The sequence below is a fragment of the Botryllus schlosseri genome, chromosome 1 (assembly GCF_051294905.1).
Source record: "Botryllus schlosseri isolate E-star chromosome 1, Bs_hap1, whole genome shotgun sequence".
Lineage (NCBI taxonomy): Eukaryota > Metazoa > Chordata > Ascidiacea > Stolidobranchia > Styelidae > Botryllus > Botryllus schlosseri.
In genome coordinates this window covers 41,529,237-41,543,255 of record NC_137236.1, presented here as the reverse complement: position 1 = coordinate 41,543,255, position 14,019 = coordinate 41,529,237, and the positions used below count along the sequence as shown (strand labels likewise).

The window sequence follows — 14,019 nt, the reverse complement described above, 5'->3', positions numbered from 1 at the left end:
GGGGGGCGACGACCGACGGGTCGAAAAAGGCTGGGAACCACTGTTCTAGCTCGTCACGCATCGTAAAGTTGGCGGCATCAACTTCGATGTAAGCAAATAGCAGACGGCCGCGAACTCCATTGTTGATAACGACGGAGAGAGTTGTTTTTATTTGCTAAATCGCCGAATACGATGGTGCTGTACAGCGGACTGTCGAATAGTAATTGAAACAGGATAGCTGGTATGACAAATGAGATAGGGTAATGGTAAAGGATGCAGCTTCTTACGCGGTATATTGTGAGTTCTATCCGCGGCCGGGTCAGGATCTGACTCAGTTTAAAGAATGAATATTTGATCACTAAAACTAATCTTCCCGGCTTGCCCGCTATAGGCCCTCAGCACATTGAATTTGGTGCTTCTTCAGTTGTTACCCCACTTTATCAAACACAGTATCAGTTGATATGATACTTATATTTACTATGAAGTAGAATATAGGCAGGCTATACTTGAGATGTTATCACGTTTGTTGACAATATATTGTGAGAGAATTTACAAATGAATACAACTATAGTGTCGATCAAACCATAGGAAGATTATCAATCAATCGGAAGTTAATTTTTCTTCAATTTTCCAAATATAGGCCTATAAGTGAAACAAGAGAAAATAACGGTAGCGATGTGGCTGGGTAAGATTATGTCAGGTGCTCCAGAAAAAATTGAAATGTGCCCCCACAATCTCAGATTTTCATGAAAATTGATAAGCCTGGAAAACTTTTCTTTCTGATATCGGAAAAACAAATTTTATAAAAATCGGTCAAGTACAGCCGAAGATGTGGACGTTCAAAAATTGCTGTTTTTGTGCTCGCTCAAACGGAAAAAACGTCAGAACTTTACACCCGCAATTTAAATTTGCTATATTTTGGTCAAATTAGGGTCTTTGAGGGTGACACTTTCACACTTGTTCATTTACATCCTACTTGATACTTTGTCCCCTTCTTCGACACCTGGGGTTGCATAGTCTGACCTTCAACCCCATGATTCTGTTCATGTCTTCAAAAATCCCTCACGCGTGCCGTCATTTTTAATTGCGAATATATTTTGGCTAAGAGGTGGTGTCATCAAGTGTAAGGTGTCATTGGAAAGCTCTTGACAAGGACTATCAAATTCAGCATTAAAATTACTGGATATTTGATATTTCGAAATTCAACAATTTTTTCAACACTTGTTGGCAACAAATTTTTTTTAATGTGATGATGAAATATCCACTAATTTTATTGTTGATTTTGAAAGTGCTTTCCACGAGCTTTCCAATGATATCTTACACTTGATGATACCGCCTGTTAGCCATGAGATATCTGCAATTAAAACGGATGTCATGCATGAGTGCCTTCAAAAATTATAAATGAAAGCATGGGTTCAAAGGTCAAACTAGGCAGCCCCAGGTGTCAAAGAAGGTGAAAATGCATTAAGTGTGCTGTAAATGACCAAGTGTGAAAGTTTCGCCCTCAACAGCCTTAATTTGATCGAATTATGGCAAATTCAAGTTACATGTATATATTTCTGCCATTTTTTCCGTTTGAGCGATCACAAAAATGGCAATTTTTGGACGGTCATACCTTCGGTTCTAGTCGACCTTTTTTGATGAAATTTAGATTTCTGAAATCAGAAAACAAAGCTCTGTAAGTATGCCAATTTTCATGACGTTTCGAGAAGGTGGGAATTTGGCATGGAGCACCTGAAATGTACTGACCCGGCTGCGGCCTGCAGTTAATGGATATTCAAAGTAAATTGCAGCCCTTGAGCCCTAGTTGAACAGAACCAAAGTAATAGCCTACTTAAGGCTGAGGGATAATATAGGGAATTACTTCGCCTTGGTTTTCATTTATGGCAATTAGCAAATGAATGAATGAATAAATAACCTACCGTACTGGGTACTATAATAATTCTTTGATCATTTGCTATCATCGTGTGCTTTTTCTTTCATTTTCCTTTCTTTAACTAACATTTTTTACAGCCAGACTGTTTGGAGTCAGGTGTACCTGTTTAATGCGGGTGTGATCAGACTAGTTGACCCAAGGTCGTATCGATCATCATTCCTATCTAATAGTAATACCGAATGCTGTGCAAGTGTGCAGTGCATGCATATTTTATGTACCACCATCATCATTGCCGTGTGTTGTTGTGTATTTTGGTTGGATGAAATTAAAGACTCTCTCTCTCTAATAATAGTGAATATATGTGTGTCCTCCTATGTTAGAGAATATGTGCAACAATATACCTTGATTACTCTTTTTCCGCTAATAGATCTTCAATGGGCCTACTGCTTTCAGAATTATATTGTAGACTATTGTTATAACGATGCTGCTCAGGTCCGATAGTTCTGTGATGCTTTTGTTGTTACATTTTTGTTTTGACCTCACTTTTTTAATAAACTTTCAACCATCATTGCATTGTATAGCCTACAATCGTGTGTCTTGATCGAATGAAAATATGTAATCCGACAATTACTACCATCATTCAGCACAGTCTCAACGTAAATCATCGCTTTGAGACTTCCGTACAAGACAGAATTATTGGCCTATTTAGCTAACTTTATGCTTGTTTTTGGGTATTCAAATTCTATTTCATCTTCTACTACATTCTCTGTGCAGATCATATATAGTTGGTATTCATGTCAGACTCAGATAATCTACAAGACAACGAATTGCATTTAGCCGTTCACTGTGAAGATCGCGATGGCGCCAAAACAGCCCTGGATAACGGAATAGACCCAAACTCAATAGGATTGTTTGGATGGAACGCGTTGCACGAAGCAGCCAATAACGGAGAACTGGAGTTACTAAAACTACTCGTCACGCACGGGGGAGATTGTAACAAAAAAGATTACCTTAACGGATACACGCCTTTGCATTACGCAGCCTCCGAAGGTTATTCGGAATGTTTGGAATATCTGTTATCAGCCGGTGGGGACTTAACTGTGGAAAGTCACAAAGGCCAAACTGTCTCTCAAGTAACGCGGCATAAAAGTTGTAAAATAGTGCTTTCAAAGTACGGAATTCATGTAAAAAGCTCGGTACAATTTGATAAACGTTCTGTCAAAAAAACGCATCACAAAACCACAAAAAGTGGTCGAAAAAACAAAAATATTGATGTCGGCTATTCAGGCAGTTTACCAAAACTAACGATATCTGACGAATCCGAATTTGACGGCGGTATTAAACCAGTGACTCTACGGACACTGTCGTCAAGTCTTTCTGGTGAATTTTCAGCCAAGTCCTGTTCGTCATTGCAGAGTTTGACGTCATTAGGCTCTTCAATCGATGATGGCATAGCTGGATACCTGACCCTCGCATTTCAGTACAACAGAAAAACTTCTAAGCTCGTAATTTCGATATCGAATTTAATCTTGACGCGTTTGCAGACTTTCGAACTGTCCAAAAAAGATTCATCCATTCTGTTACACATCAAAGGATGCATTAATCACGATGTAACCAAGGAAGAAGTCACTTCTAAATCAGATGTTATTAAACTTGACACAAATGGTACTGAGGATTCACCTATACGTGACACTGTGACGGGTCGTGAATCATTCTGGAGCAATGATTCGGCCATCATCAAATTCAATCCCGCGTTAAATTTAGAATTTCTATCCATCAGGAATGAAGATATCGCACAACAAATTGTTACAGTGTCAGTTTTTATGCATAAAAAGAAGTCATTTCTGAAAAGCAATGACCATGTCGCAATTGCGTCAATGCAATTGCCTCTTCGCGACGCTGTGAGAAGAATATTGAAGGAAAGATATGAATTGGGATCGTGCCATGATGAACAACTACACTTAACAGGAGACATGCTTTCAGATATTGTAATCAGCAGTGGGTCTGTTATCAGTGATTCAGTTATAATCGGTATCAACAGGTCGTCATCAATTGATACAGCCAGATGTGTTAGTGACGGTGACTTACAATATGTGTCTTCCGAAAAAGTCACCTCTAAAAAACACCTGTCTCCTCATTCATCCGTGTTCATTCCTGAAGATGGCAAGCCACGCTTGCAAGTTAAATCACACTCGACACCCCCTAGCCCTCAAGTCGAAATCAGAATGCCAGCTACCTCGCATTCGAGCGACGATGACTTGGAAATTGTCGTCTCCCAGTAAAGGTTGGAGTTGATGCATGACTCGATTTCACAAGTCAGATTTTTAAAGATGGTTTAAAACAAAAAGTACATACAAAGTACGTTTTTTGGTACAGTGCTCTTATGATCTCAACTAGAATATTGCCATTTCTCCTGTCTAATTCTACCAAGTTGAAGAATGCGTTGACTTATGGACTATTACATAACACAAGTATATACTAAATTTGGGGCTCCTCGACCTCGTCACAAAAGTGGTGTTTTTGAACATTTGCGGACTTTTACTTTGCCATGTTTTAGAATGTTGTGCTTGCGGCCTTTCAGATATTCTAATACTCTGTAATTTTGATACACCCAAACTGTTAAAACCACTGATCAGTTATCATGAATATCCACTATTTCACAAACTATTTTGTACAGTGATTTCATATGTTTCTTTATTCTATTTGATATTTTTGTGGAATCAAATCTTGAAGTTCGACACTCATTTTAGGCCTGTAGGGTTTGATTTTCTTTCCTCAATTTATAATATTACTTAGCAATTGATATCCTGTTATTGCTTCATGCTAATATTTTTCTAGTTAGCTTCTCACAAATGTGAAAGGTATATTGGAGGCATATTCTAACTGTTCTATAAATATATTGTCATCTGCGCCATCATCCTTGGTTTTCTTCAGCTAGATTTGCTCTTCTTAATGTTGATAACCCAAAACTGGCAGAAAATATGAAATGGTTTTTGAAATATTTCGAAGTAAAGTTTGGTTCTTTTAAACACACTTTTAACAAGAGAAGTTCGACATTATTTCTGCTGTTGTGTTGGTTGAATGCAATGCTTTCATCCTAATTTAGCTATTTCAAACTGTTTTGTCAATTTTTTATTTGTGAGTCTGCGAAAGAACTTACTACTACATAGCTTCAGTTTTATTCATATTGGAATCAAGTTACACGTGGCAAATTTCCATATCATTTTGCACCGCTATATTGTACACCCTCCGATACTGTTGATTGCGTTATATTTTCAATTTCATTGTAAAGTAATTTTACTCATACTACCTGCAGATAGAAGCGAGAATATATTTTCGTAAAAATTTATGCCACTGTATTTCAACTTTTTACACTTTATGATCAACCATTGTGATAATTATTAGTAGGCCTATGCTGTGCGCTGTGTGTTAATGATTTAATTACCTGGTAATTTAGCGATTATCAAATATTAAAGTCTGATATCGATATTTATTGTATTGTCAGTATTGGCGTAATTTTACCAGCAGTTAATTACTGTGATGAAATCTTAAAGCTTATTTTATTACTATAGTAATACTCATGTAGGTACGGGTATAGCATATAATACATCATAACCAATGATGTTCCCTTTAATTTTTTACGAGTCTGCGCACACTCACCAACTCACTGCGCAGACCCTTGGACAACAGTGCGTAAAACTAAAAAAATAGTCATCACTCCTTATTTTTGTGCGCAAATTAGATTTTCTGTGCGCAGAGACCGTGTCAGCACTGCGCATTTGCGCACGTGCGCAGCTTAGAGGGAACATTGATCATAACACTCCACCATCCAACTGTTTCATGCATTAAGCTTAGTTGGAATGGGTTTAGCCTAGCTAATAGACACCTTTGGAATGATTGGCTTAAATTTGTAAATTTATTTCTCAAAGGCTGTCTTCAGCGTCATTGTGACTGTATCCACTGTCCATGCCATGCTAAAAATAATTGTATTAAGCCAACCATTGTGGACTATATTACATTGATAGTTATCTCATTATTGTATTCTAAACCCGCAAGGTGTTCAATCAATTATTATTTCAAGCTTGTCTAAGTGAATGTAGGACCTTCATTTTGTAATGATGCACCACACAGATTTGTAATATGTATTCTGGATCAAATCTGCTAAGTGATTCTCTAAATTGCCGCGTCTGTTCGACCCATGTGTTTTAGTATGACTGATATTCACACCAACAGTTGTAGTGATAACGGTGGATCATCAAGTCTACTAAATTGAGTTTAAGTAAAAATTGTCAAGCCTGTGATGTGATAGCTAGTGTAATAGTACGTTAGGCTGCTATATCAGTATTGTAACCAAGTCACAAGTCAATTCTTCTTTTAGAGTTTTGACTGAATTTGAATTATTCTCCATTAACCACAGAGTCAAGTTGAAACCTGCACAGTTTCTGGCCTTATTTTACAAATTATACGAGTACAGATAGTAAATACCAAAAGTGTGGTATAACTTACTATTCTTACAACGAAATGACTGTCTTAACGTTCCGAGTCTCGAGTCATTTGACTTGATACACGTCGAGTCAATACTGGAATTGACTCAAGTCGAGTCACCAAAAACTCGGTACTTCAGTCATTACAACCCTGCCATATTATACCTCACAGCAGCCACGAGCCATGACTAGTAATTCAAGCCTTCAGTTCCTTCCTTTTTGGTCGCTTTTTGTACTATTATAATAATTATCAGTTCCCTACTATGATGTCTTTGTGCACATATATCAATATATATTTTTGTATGTTTAGTTTCTTAGTGTGATTATACATAGAGAAACAATATGGCCAGCCATCAGCAAATGCATGAGGACAGCGGCAGTGGGACTGACAGTGATATGGAAAACGATGGACAAGTGAGGAAAGTTGGAAAGAAACGCGGCAGAGGAGGAAGAGTAATTGTAAGCTTGAATTAACTTACTTATCGTTTCGATTCAACGTATTTAGGCTCAAGATAATTGTAGCTGTGCCCAGCCAAGGTATGAGTACTATTGGGTACAATGATTCTAGTGTTAATTGTGATGATTCAGGTACTGAAATTATATGTTCCTTTCCGCATACCATACTCAAATTCACACTTAAGTACGGTACCAGAGGAAGTAGCGATTTGCAACTAAAGTAAAAAAAATTGACTTGACTTGGTTACAACGGTACCAGAGGAAGTAGCGATCTTGACTTGGTTACAACCCTGCTTCTCAGTCACAAGTCAATTTTGCTCTTATAGTTTTGACTCAAGTCGAGTCATTCTCAATTCACAGCTAGGTCAGGGTGGAAAGGATCATTTCCGAGTCGTAGCGTTGAAACTCGAGTCCAAGTCATACTGTTTACTATCATTCAGTAGCGTTGCTTATAATTTTTTTTTTAGGATTCGTGGGATTCTCGAATTAAATTGTTATATTGCCTAAAAAACGCTATACACCGACTTTGGTTTGATTCCAACTGGTAGATATAAACGCACAGGAGTTTGAAGATTTTGAATTTCTTTAAAAGAATTCGAAGATTTTATTTTACTGTCAAACCCATGAACAACACCCCTGTTGTCTTAGAGAATGGTGTTTAACAATTTTTACTCCCTTCTTATCGGTAGAAGGGAAGCGATTTCAGTTGCAAATTTTGGATTCGCAATAATAGCCGTTCACATCTACCATTTTTTTGGGCAACCTAACAATTTAATAGGTGAATTCCTTAGATCCGGAAAAAAAAAATTTCAACAACCCCACTGTTCAGTCTCGAGATTGAACCAAGGTTCAACTCATTTTTTACTAGGCTGAAATGAATCTGACGCATTCATAGAGTACTCAATGGTCTCGCTCTTAACCAGAGATTGTCGATAAGGGGTGCCTCTTCTTTTTCAGAAGTAAGACTTACGGCCTAAATTTCTACTCTAAATATGTTAGTATTCCATCCCTGGTTTTGTCTAAAAAATCTGAGAACACGAGTGGAAGCAGCCTAAAATCATAGCCATCTGAGAGAGTGTTGCCAAGTAGTTAAACCCTAAATGATCATTTCTTTAGAAGTAGCCTACTTCCTAAACTCGAGTATCTACTTTGAGGACTTTGCTCTGCTTATACTCGTGCAATCACATTCCTCTTTTTTTTTCCGCAGCATCCTCCGAAACGTTTGAGGCAAGACGCCAACGTGGCCGGAACTCTTTTTGAAGTTGTGAAGCAAGGGAAGATGGCCATGACTGCTATTGTGGACGATTGGATTGAAGCCTACAAGGTACTGCTTAGCTGGTTTGATGGCTACCTTTATTGTGATGTCAAGGGTGCCTGACTACGGTAATTTCGCAAACAGAACAACCTTCAAAAATCAAAGCTTGCCCAAAATGTAATCACGACAAATCAGACTTATACAGGCTACTGCGCAACTAGAACTAGAACTACCGTAATTTTCCATGAATAATACGTCCCATCTATAATGCGCACCCCGGAAATAACATGTAGATTCTGGAAAAAACCTTTATCCATGTGTAGTATGCACCCTGCACTCGCAGTACATGAATAGTACATGCGTAAATGCCGATTATACAAGCTTCTCGTGTTCACAAACTAGCGTGTATGATAAGTTACCAGCGATGGTTATGTTTTAGTATTAGTGGAAATCGAATACGCACGTTGAAGTCTGCTCGCCGCGATCCGATGTCACTATTGAACAATCATGACATAACAATCGCTAATCATTATAAACTTGACGGCATTGTCTCTAAACGATTGTAAATAGGAGCCAAAGCCTGTGAGGCCCGAGACGTGATAGTTGAGGCCAGCCACGATATCTTGCGCACCAGGCCTATTACAGATGCGATTGCTCAGGCCAACAATTAAATATTGCGCACAAGCCCAGTGGGAGATGCGACTGTTTAGGCCAGTGATTATATCTTGCGCAAATGGCCTGTTGTAGATATGCGGCAATCAATGAACTAATTTCGCTCGCGTACAAATCAAAAACCAACTCAGCACGAGATCGCATGCTGTGAAGACTTATCTCACTAATTGGCAACATGCTTCTCGCTAATTGGCAGCTCCAACACTGCTAATACGAATTACTGGGCTGGGTGGATGAGTGTGGTGCACGGTTGACAATAAACACGAAGAAATGTGTGATTTCAAATTTTATTTTGAGAGGGATTTTTTTCAAGAATTGTTGTACCCATGCATAATGTGCACCCCCTCAATTTTAGGACAAAAATTGGGTAAAATTTGGCGCATTATACATGGAAAATTACGGTAGGCCTACTCACTTTTCAAAATCGCAACTAGAACTTACACTTACACTTAGTTGTACAAGTCTGTAACAGAGTCTTCAATTTATTGCGTTTTTTTGCCGCAGGTTGACCGTAACGAAGCTCTCCTGGACCTGATTCAATTCTTTATCAACGCCTCCGGATGCAAGGGTACTGTGACGGCCGAAATGTTGCGTGACGCCTCCGAAGGCTTTCAAGACGTCATCAAAAGGATGACTGAAGAGTTTGACGAGGTTTGTGGAATGGCATAGCAACGTTCGGAGACCTTTTCTTTCGGTAGAGTATCGAGTAATAGGCTTTGAGTCAAGTATTTGAGTCAGGGATGTAACCAAGTCACAAGGCTCTGAGTCACAAGTCAATCTCACTTTTATAGTTTTGACTTGAGTCAAGTCGAGTCATTTTCAATTCACCACAGAGTCAAGTCGAGTCCAAGTCAGTGAGTAGAGGGTCAAGTCTGTGTCATAGTGTTGGGACTCGAGTCCGAGTTCAATTCGGGTAAATCCATCTTTTCAATTATCCTCGAGTGATATAGAATGGCTCGCATTCATAATGCCGTAATTTTCCTCCGTCTTACTTAACAGTTTCCAGGCCAATTTTTTAAGTATCAGGACTGATAGACAAAACACCAATTTTGTAGTGACTTTACTACTCTTCCAAGTTACAAGAAAATGTCTGTCTTGGCCGTCCTAGTCTCGACTCATATGACTTGGTTCAAGTCATGCACAATGACTCGTGTACAGGTAGAGTCGATACACAAATTGACTCTAATCGAGTCATATACGCCTTTGAAAAAATGACTCAAGTCGAGTCACCATAAAATCGTGACCCGAGTCTGACTCTAAACGTTGAAAATGTTAACATGTTGTCTTGCTATTACAGGACAGTGGTGATTACCCGCTTATTGCGTCTGGCGTGAGCTTGAAGAAGTTTAGGACAAACTTTGCGGATTTTGTGCAGGTATTTGTTATAGCAAACACCCTCTTGCGTATTTTTTATTCAAAAGAAGAGATGCTTGCAGAGGACTATATGACACTTAATCAATAGCACAACACACTATACACTGTAGGTTATAGGCTTTGCATTTGTATGCCACGAATCCCACGATTATTATAGTATTTGCAGGAATTATAGCTACAGTTTACCATTCGACTTATGCAAACCTTTTGAAATTTGCTATTCCTATGTATAAGACATAATTTCGGGTAATATATTAATATTGAAATGAACCTGAATATTTTCGGCTGACACTCGTCAGGGGTAATCGTCAGCAACGAATAGAGAATGGAAAAGAACGTTGTATATCAACAATCCTATCACAAAATATCACGTCACAGGCATGAAATTTTCAATAATTGAGGTGAAAAGCTTTCTTGAGCTCAATATACTTTCTAATATATATCAATATGAATATATTATTCAATTGTATATTGTAGTTATGGACCTTCAAGAGTGTCTTCAAGAGCATATTTTCTACAAAAGTTTATAGACAACATATCAATTTCTAAGTTTTTGGAATCATTTTTTGCAGTCGATATTACTGAATTGTCCATAACAATAATACATTGAGGATATTTTCTGATGATTTTGAAAAAAAAATTATATTCTGTTAATTTTAAAAACTTGTATTTCAGGCCCTGGTAAGGCAGTGCCAGTACCAGATCATCTACGATCAGTTTATGATGGACAACGTGCTGACGCTGTTGACGGAATTGAGCAATTCGCAAGTGCGAGCCTTTCGGCACACGGCGACATTGGCAGGTATGCGTTTGGTTGTCTGTAAGTTGTCTAAAATCAAAATAACTTGATCAGTACAAGTATGCTTTCTGAAATGTGAATGTATTCTGCCAGGGCATTTCAAAATTATGACTTGTATCATTGACCTCAATGTTGAATATTTTCAGCTATGAAGCTGATGACCGCCCTGGTCAACGTGGCGTTGGCTCTCAGCGTCAACCTGGACAATACGCAGAGACAGTACGAAGGGGAAAGGGCGAAGGCCGCCAATAAACGCGCCACGGAAAAACTCGATTTGCTGCTGGAAAAACGGAAAGATGTAAGGAGTTTTTCATCACAATTGTTATTGTTACTCTGTAAGGCACAATAAAAACGGTATTAGTTTGGTGTTTAGCTAAAAGATTACAAATCGAGGTGTTAAAAGCTCGCGTAGCTAATGAAATCAGTTTTCTTGTTCTACTTCTGAATAATATGTAGGCCTACTTATTGATAGAATCTCGAATATTTTCAGCTGACACTCGTCAGGGGTAATCGTCAGCAACTAGTGGAGAATTGGAAAGAATATTGTATATCCACAACCGTATCACAAAATATGATCAAGATGAACAGACTGCTAGTTTTAGATTGTACACCTACTTCAATATCACAACTCAATTTAGTCGAAAAAGTCATTTTGACTTTCTCAACGTAAAGCACTTTTGCTCAGTATTGACCGGTGATATATGTCCATAACTTCGCATGTGTCCAGTAACTTGCATTTATAACAACTATCGCTATGATGTCTGTTACAGCTTGAAGACCAGCAGTCCGAAATCGAGAGTATGCTGAACGGGATTTTCAAGGTGAGCTCATTATGTCCGTATTCCTTACATTCAAAATTCGTACCCAAGTGTTGGAGGTTTATCTCAGGGTTGTAACCAAGTCACAAGGCTCCGGGTCACAAGTCAATCCCACTTCTATAGATTTGACTCGACTCAAGTCGAGTCATTTTCAATTCGCAGTCGAGTCAAGTTCGAGTCATATTGTTTTGACACTAGTCCAAGTTCAAGTCCATGTTGACTGTTTAGCTCCGCGTTAATGCCATGCGAAACTCACTTTTTACAACTGTGTTCGTGATATCGAAAGCTTCTCATTCATAATATACTAATTTTCATCACTTAAAACAGTTTCTGGTCGCAATTTCAAGTACCAGTACTGATAGGCGAAGTAGGCCTAATAATAGAGTGGTGACTTTACTATTCCTCGAAATTACTATGAAATGCCTGTCTTGGTAGGCCCAGTCTTGAGTCATGTGACTTGGTCCGAGTCGTGCGCAATTGAGTCGAGTCGAGTCACCGAAAAATCGCGAGTCGAGTCATTACAACCCTGGTTTATCTTGGCTCCTAGTCACCATCTCAGATTTCAGATTTCAGATTTTCCAAATTAGTATATATTTGAGATAATCGCTACACATATTTTTCTAAAAGATTAGAATTAGAGTTAGCCATGAACTCGCAAAAACTTAGAAATTGAATAAAACTCGAAATTAGAAAAAAAATTCAACCAAAATCACTCTGTCTGATTACATTAGCTACCCTGACATCATTGTTCAGGGTATCTTCGTACATCGGTACCGTGACTTTCTGGCCGACATCCGCGCCCTCTGTATGGAAGAAATCGGCGTCTGGATGAAGATGTTTCCGAAAGTCTTCCTCACCGACAGCTATCTGAAATATGTGGGGTGGACGCTCCATGACAAGGTACTGATATTAATAAAATTTCATGTAAGATTGAAAAGCTGTTCTGGGAGAGAATATGTTATAACTAGCATTTCAAATAATATTTTACAGTACTTTAATACTCAAGAACAACAAATTTGGCTCAATTCCAATCTGTATACGCCAACACAGAGCCAATTGAAATTTTTGTATTCATGATAAAAAATGAAGAAATTTGGTTTTAAAATTTTTGCGGTATAACCATGAAATTGTTGAACTGTCTACGAAAACGTTGAAAAACAAATTGGACGAAATTCCAACCCAAAGAAGTGATGTTATTGCAGTTGAGAGTTTTGGATTTGCGAAAATAGCGTTTACGATTGAAAATACCGGAATTATGAAGGAAAAACTCAAATAACTTGGCTTCTACGGTTTGAAATAGCGTCAAATTTGTTTTGCATCGTTTTTGCAGACAGCTTAATAATTTCATGGCGTTGACAAGTGTAATTTGGATGAAAAAATTTTCACTTTTTATCATGATTACAAAAATTTTAATAGGCTCTGTGTCGGATTCTACTGGAATTGAGCCTAATTTAGTGTGCAGCAAATTTTTAGGCAACCTAGCCATTTACACAGTGAATCCCTGGAATCTGGTAAAAAAGTTATTTTCAGCACCCTCTTAATAGAAACATACTCGTTATCCCGGATTTATTTCCCAGCAAAAGGAAGTGCGCATGAAATGTCTCCAAACCCTGAACGGACTCTATCAACACGAAGACATGACCAAAGACTTGAAGCTGTTCACCAGCCGATTCAAGGACCGCATTGTGTCTATGACTGTGGACAAGGAATATGACGTGTCCGTGCTGGCTGTAAAGCTGCTGATTATGATATTGGAGTGAGTTTTTTTGTGTTATGTGTTAAGTCAATTAGAAGCTCTTGTTCAGTTTCAGTTTTCTTAAACTTCTTTAAACCTGATAGCATACTCTACCCTAGCTGCAAAATAATTGTGATATTTATTGCACTCCCAAACTATGTTTGCGCTTGTAGCGTTTGCATGTCAAAAAAGTCAATAATTCGTCAAAATTGTATCGTTAGGTAAAAAAATTGTCAAAATTGTTGACAAAGTCAAAATTTTTTTGCACTGTCGTTGAACTTATCATTTCACATCTTGTAGCCTACTTTATAGGCCTACCGTTGTAGATGGCCCGTTATCTGCTCATTGTGAATCATAAACGGTCAAATGAAATAAAAAGGTGGACATGGCTCCGAGTCACAAGTCAATCTCACTTTTATAGTTTTGACTCGAGTCATTTTCAATTCCCCACCGAGTAAAGTCCGAGTCCAAGTCAGCGGGCAGAGGGTCGAGTCCGAGTCATGGTATTATGACTCGAGTCCGAGTCCAAGTAATTGTGTTGACTGCTCGGTTTCCAATTAAAATCTTGTGA

At 38.3% G+C, this 14,019-nt stretch overlaps 2 protein-coding genes across 3 annotated transcripts in view; both read left to right on the top strand.

Moving 5' to 3' along the window:
• The first annotated feature begins 1,785 nt into the window (after positions 1–1,785).
• LOC145450097 (uncharacterized) lies at positions 1,786–6,649 on the top strand. Its single transcript, XM_080328582.1, has one exon. It carries the CDS (start codon positions 2,650–2,652, stop codon positions 4,135–4,137), a length of 1,488 nt encoding a protein of 495 aa, XP_080184708.1. The 5' UTR covers positions 1,786–2,649; the 3' UTR covers positions 4,138–6,649.
• LOC145450075 (cohesin subunit SA-2-like) overlaps positions 6,649–14,019 on the top strand; it is a 29,646-nt gene continuing 22,275 nt past the window's right edge. Inside the window, exons 1-9 of one of the 2 annotated variants that reach the window (XM_080328564.1) lie at positions 6,649–6,798; positions 8,003–8,119; positions 9,227–9,373; positions 10,020–10,097; positions 10,772–10,898; positions 11,042–11,193; positions 11,666–11,716; positions 12,467–12,613; positions 13,291–13,469. In XM_080328564.1, coding sequence (XP_080184690.1) covers positions 6,682–6,798; positions 8,003–8,119; positions 9,227–9,373; positions 10,020–10,097; positions 10,772–10,898; positions 11,042–11,193; positions 11,666–11,716; positions 12,467–12,613; positions 13,291–13,469 — 1,115 coding nt within the window. In that variant the 5' untranslated portion in view covers positions 6,649–6,681. The remainder of the gene's footprint in view (positions 6,799–8,002; positions 8,120–9,226; positions 9,374–10,019; positions 10,098–10,771; positions 10,899–11,041; positions 11,194–11,665; positions 11,717–12,466; positions 12,614–13,290; positions 13,470–14,019) is intronic. The other variant, XM_080328558.1, reaches the window with a different exon arrangement.

Bases quoted from the DNA above. Each gene is read 5' to 3' on its own strand.
- LOC145450097 (XM_080328582.1), top strand. From the start codon at position 2,650: ATGTCAGACTCAGATAATCTACAAGACAACGAATTGCATTTAGCCGTT.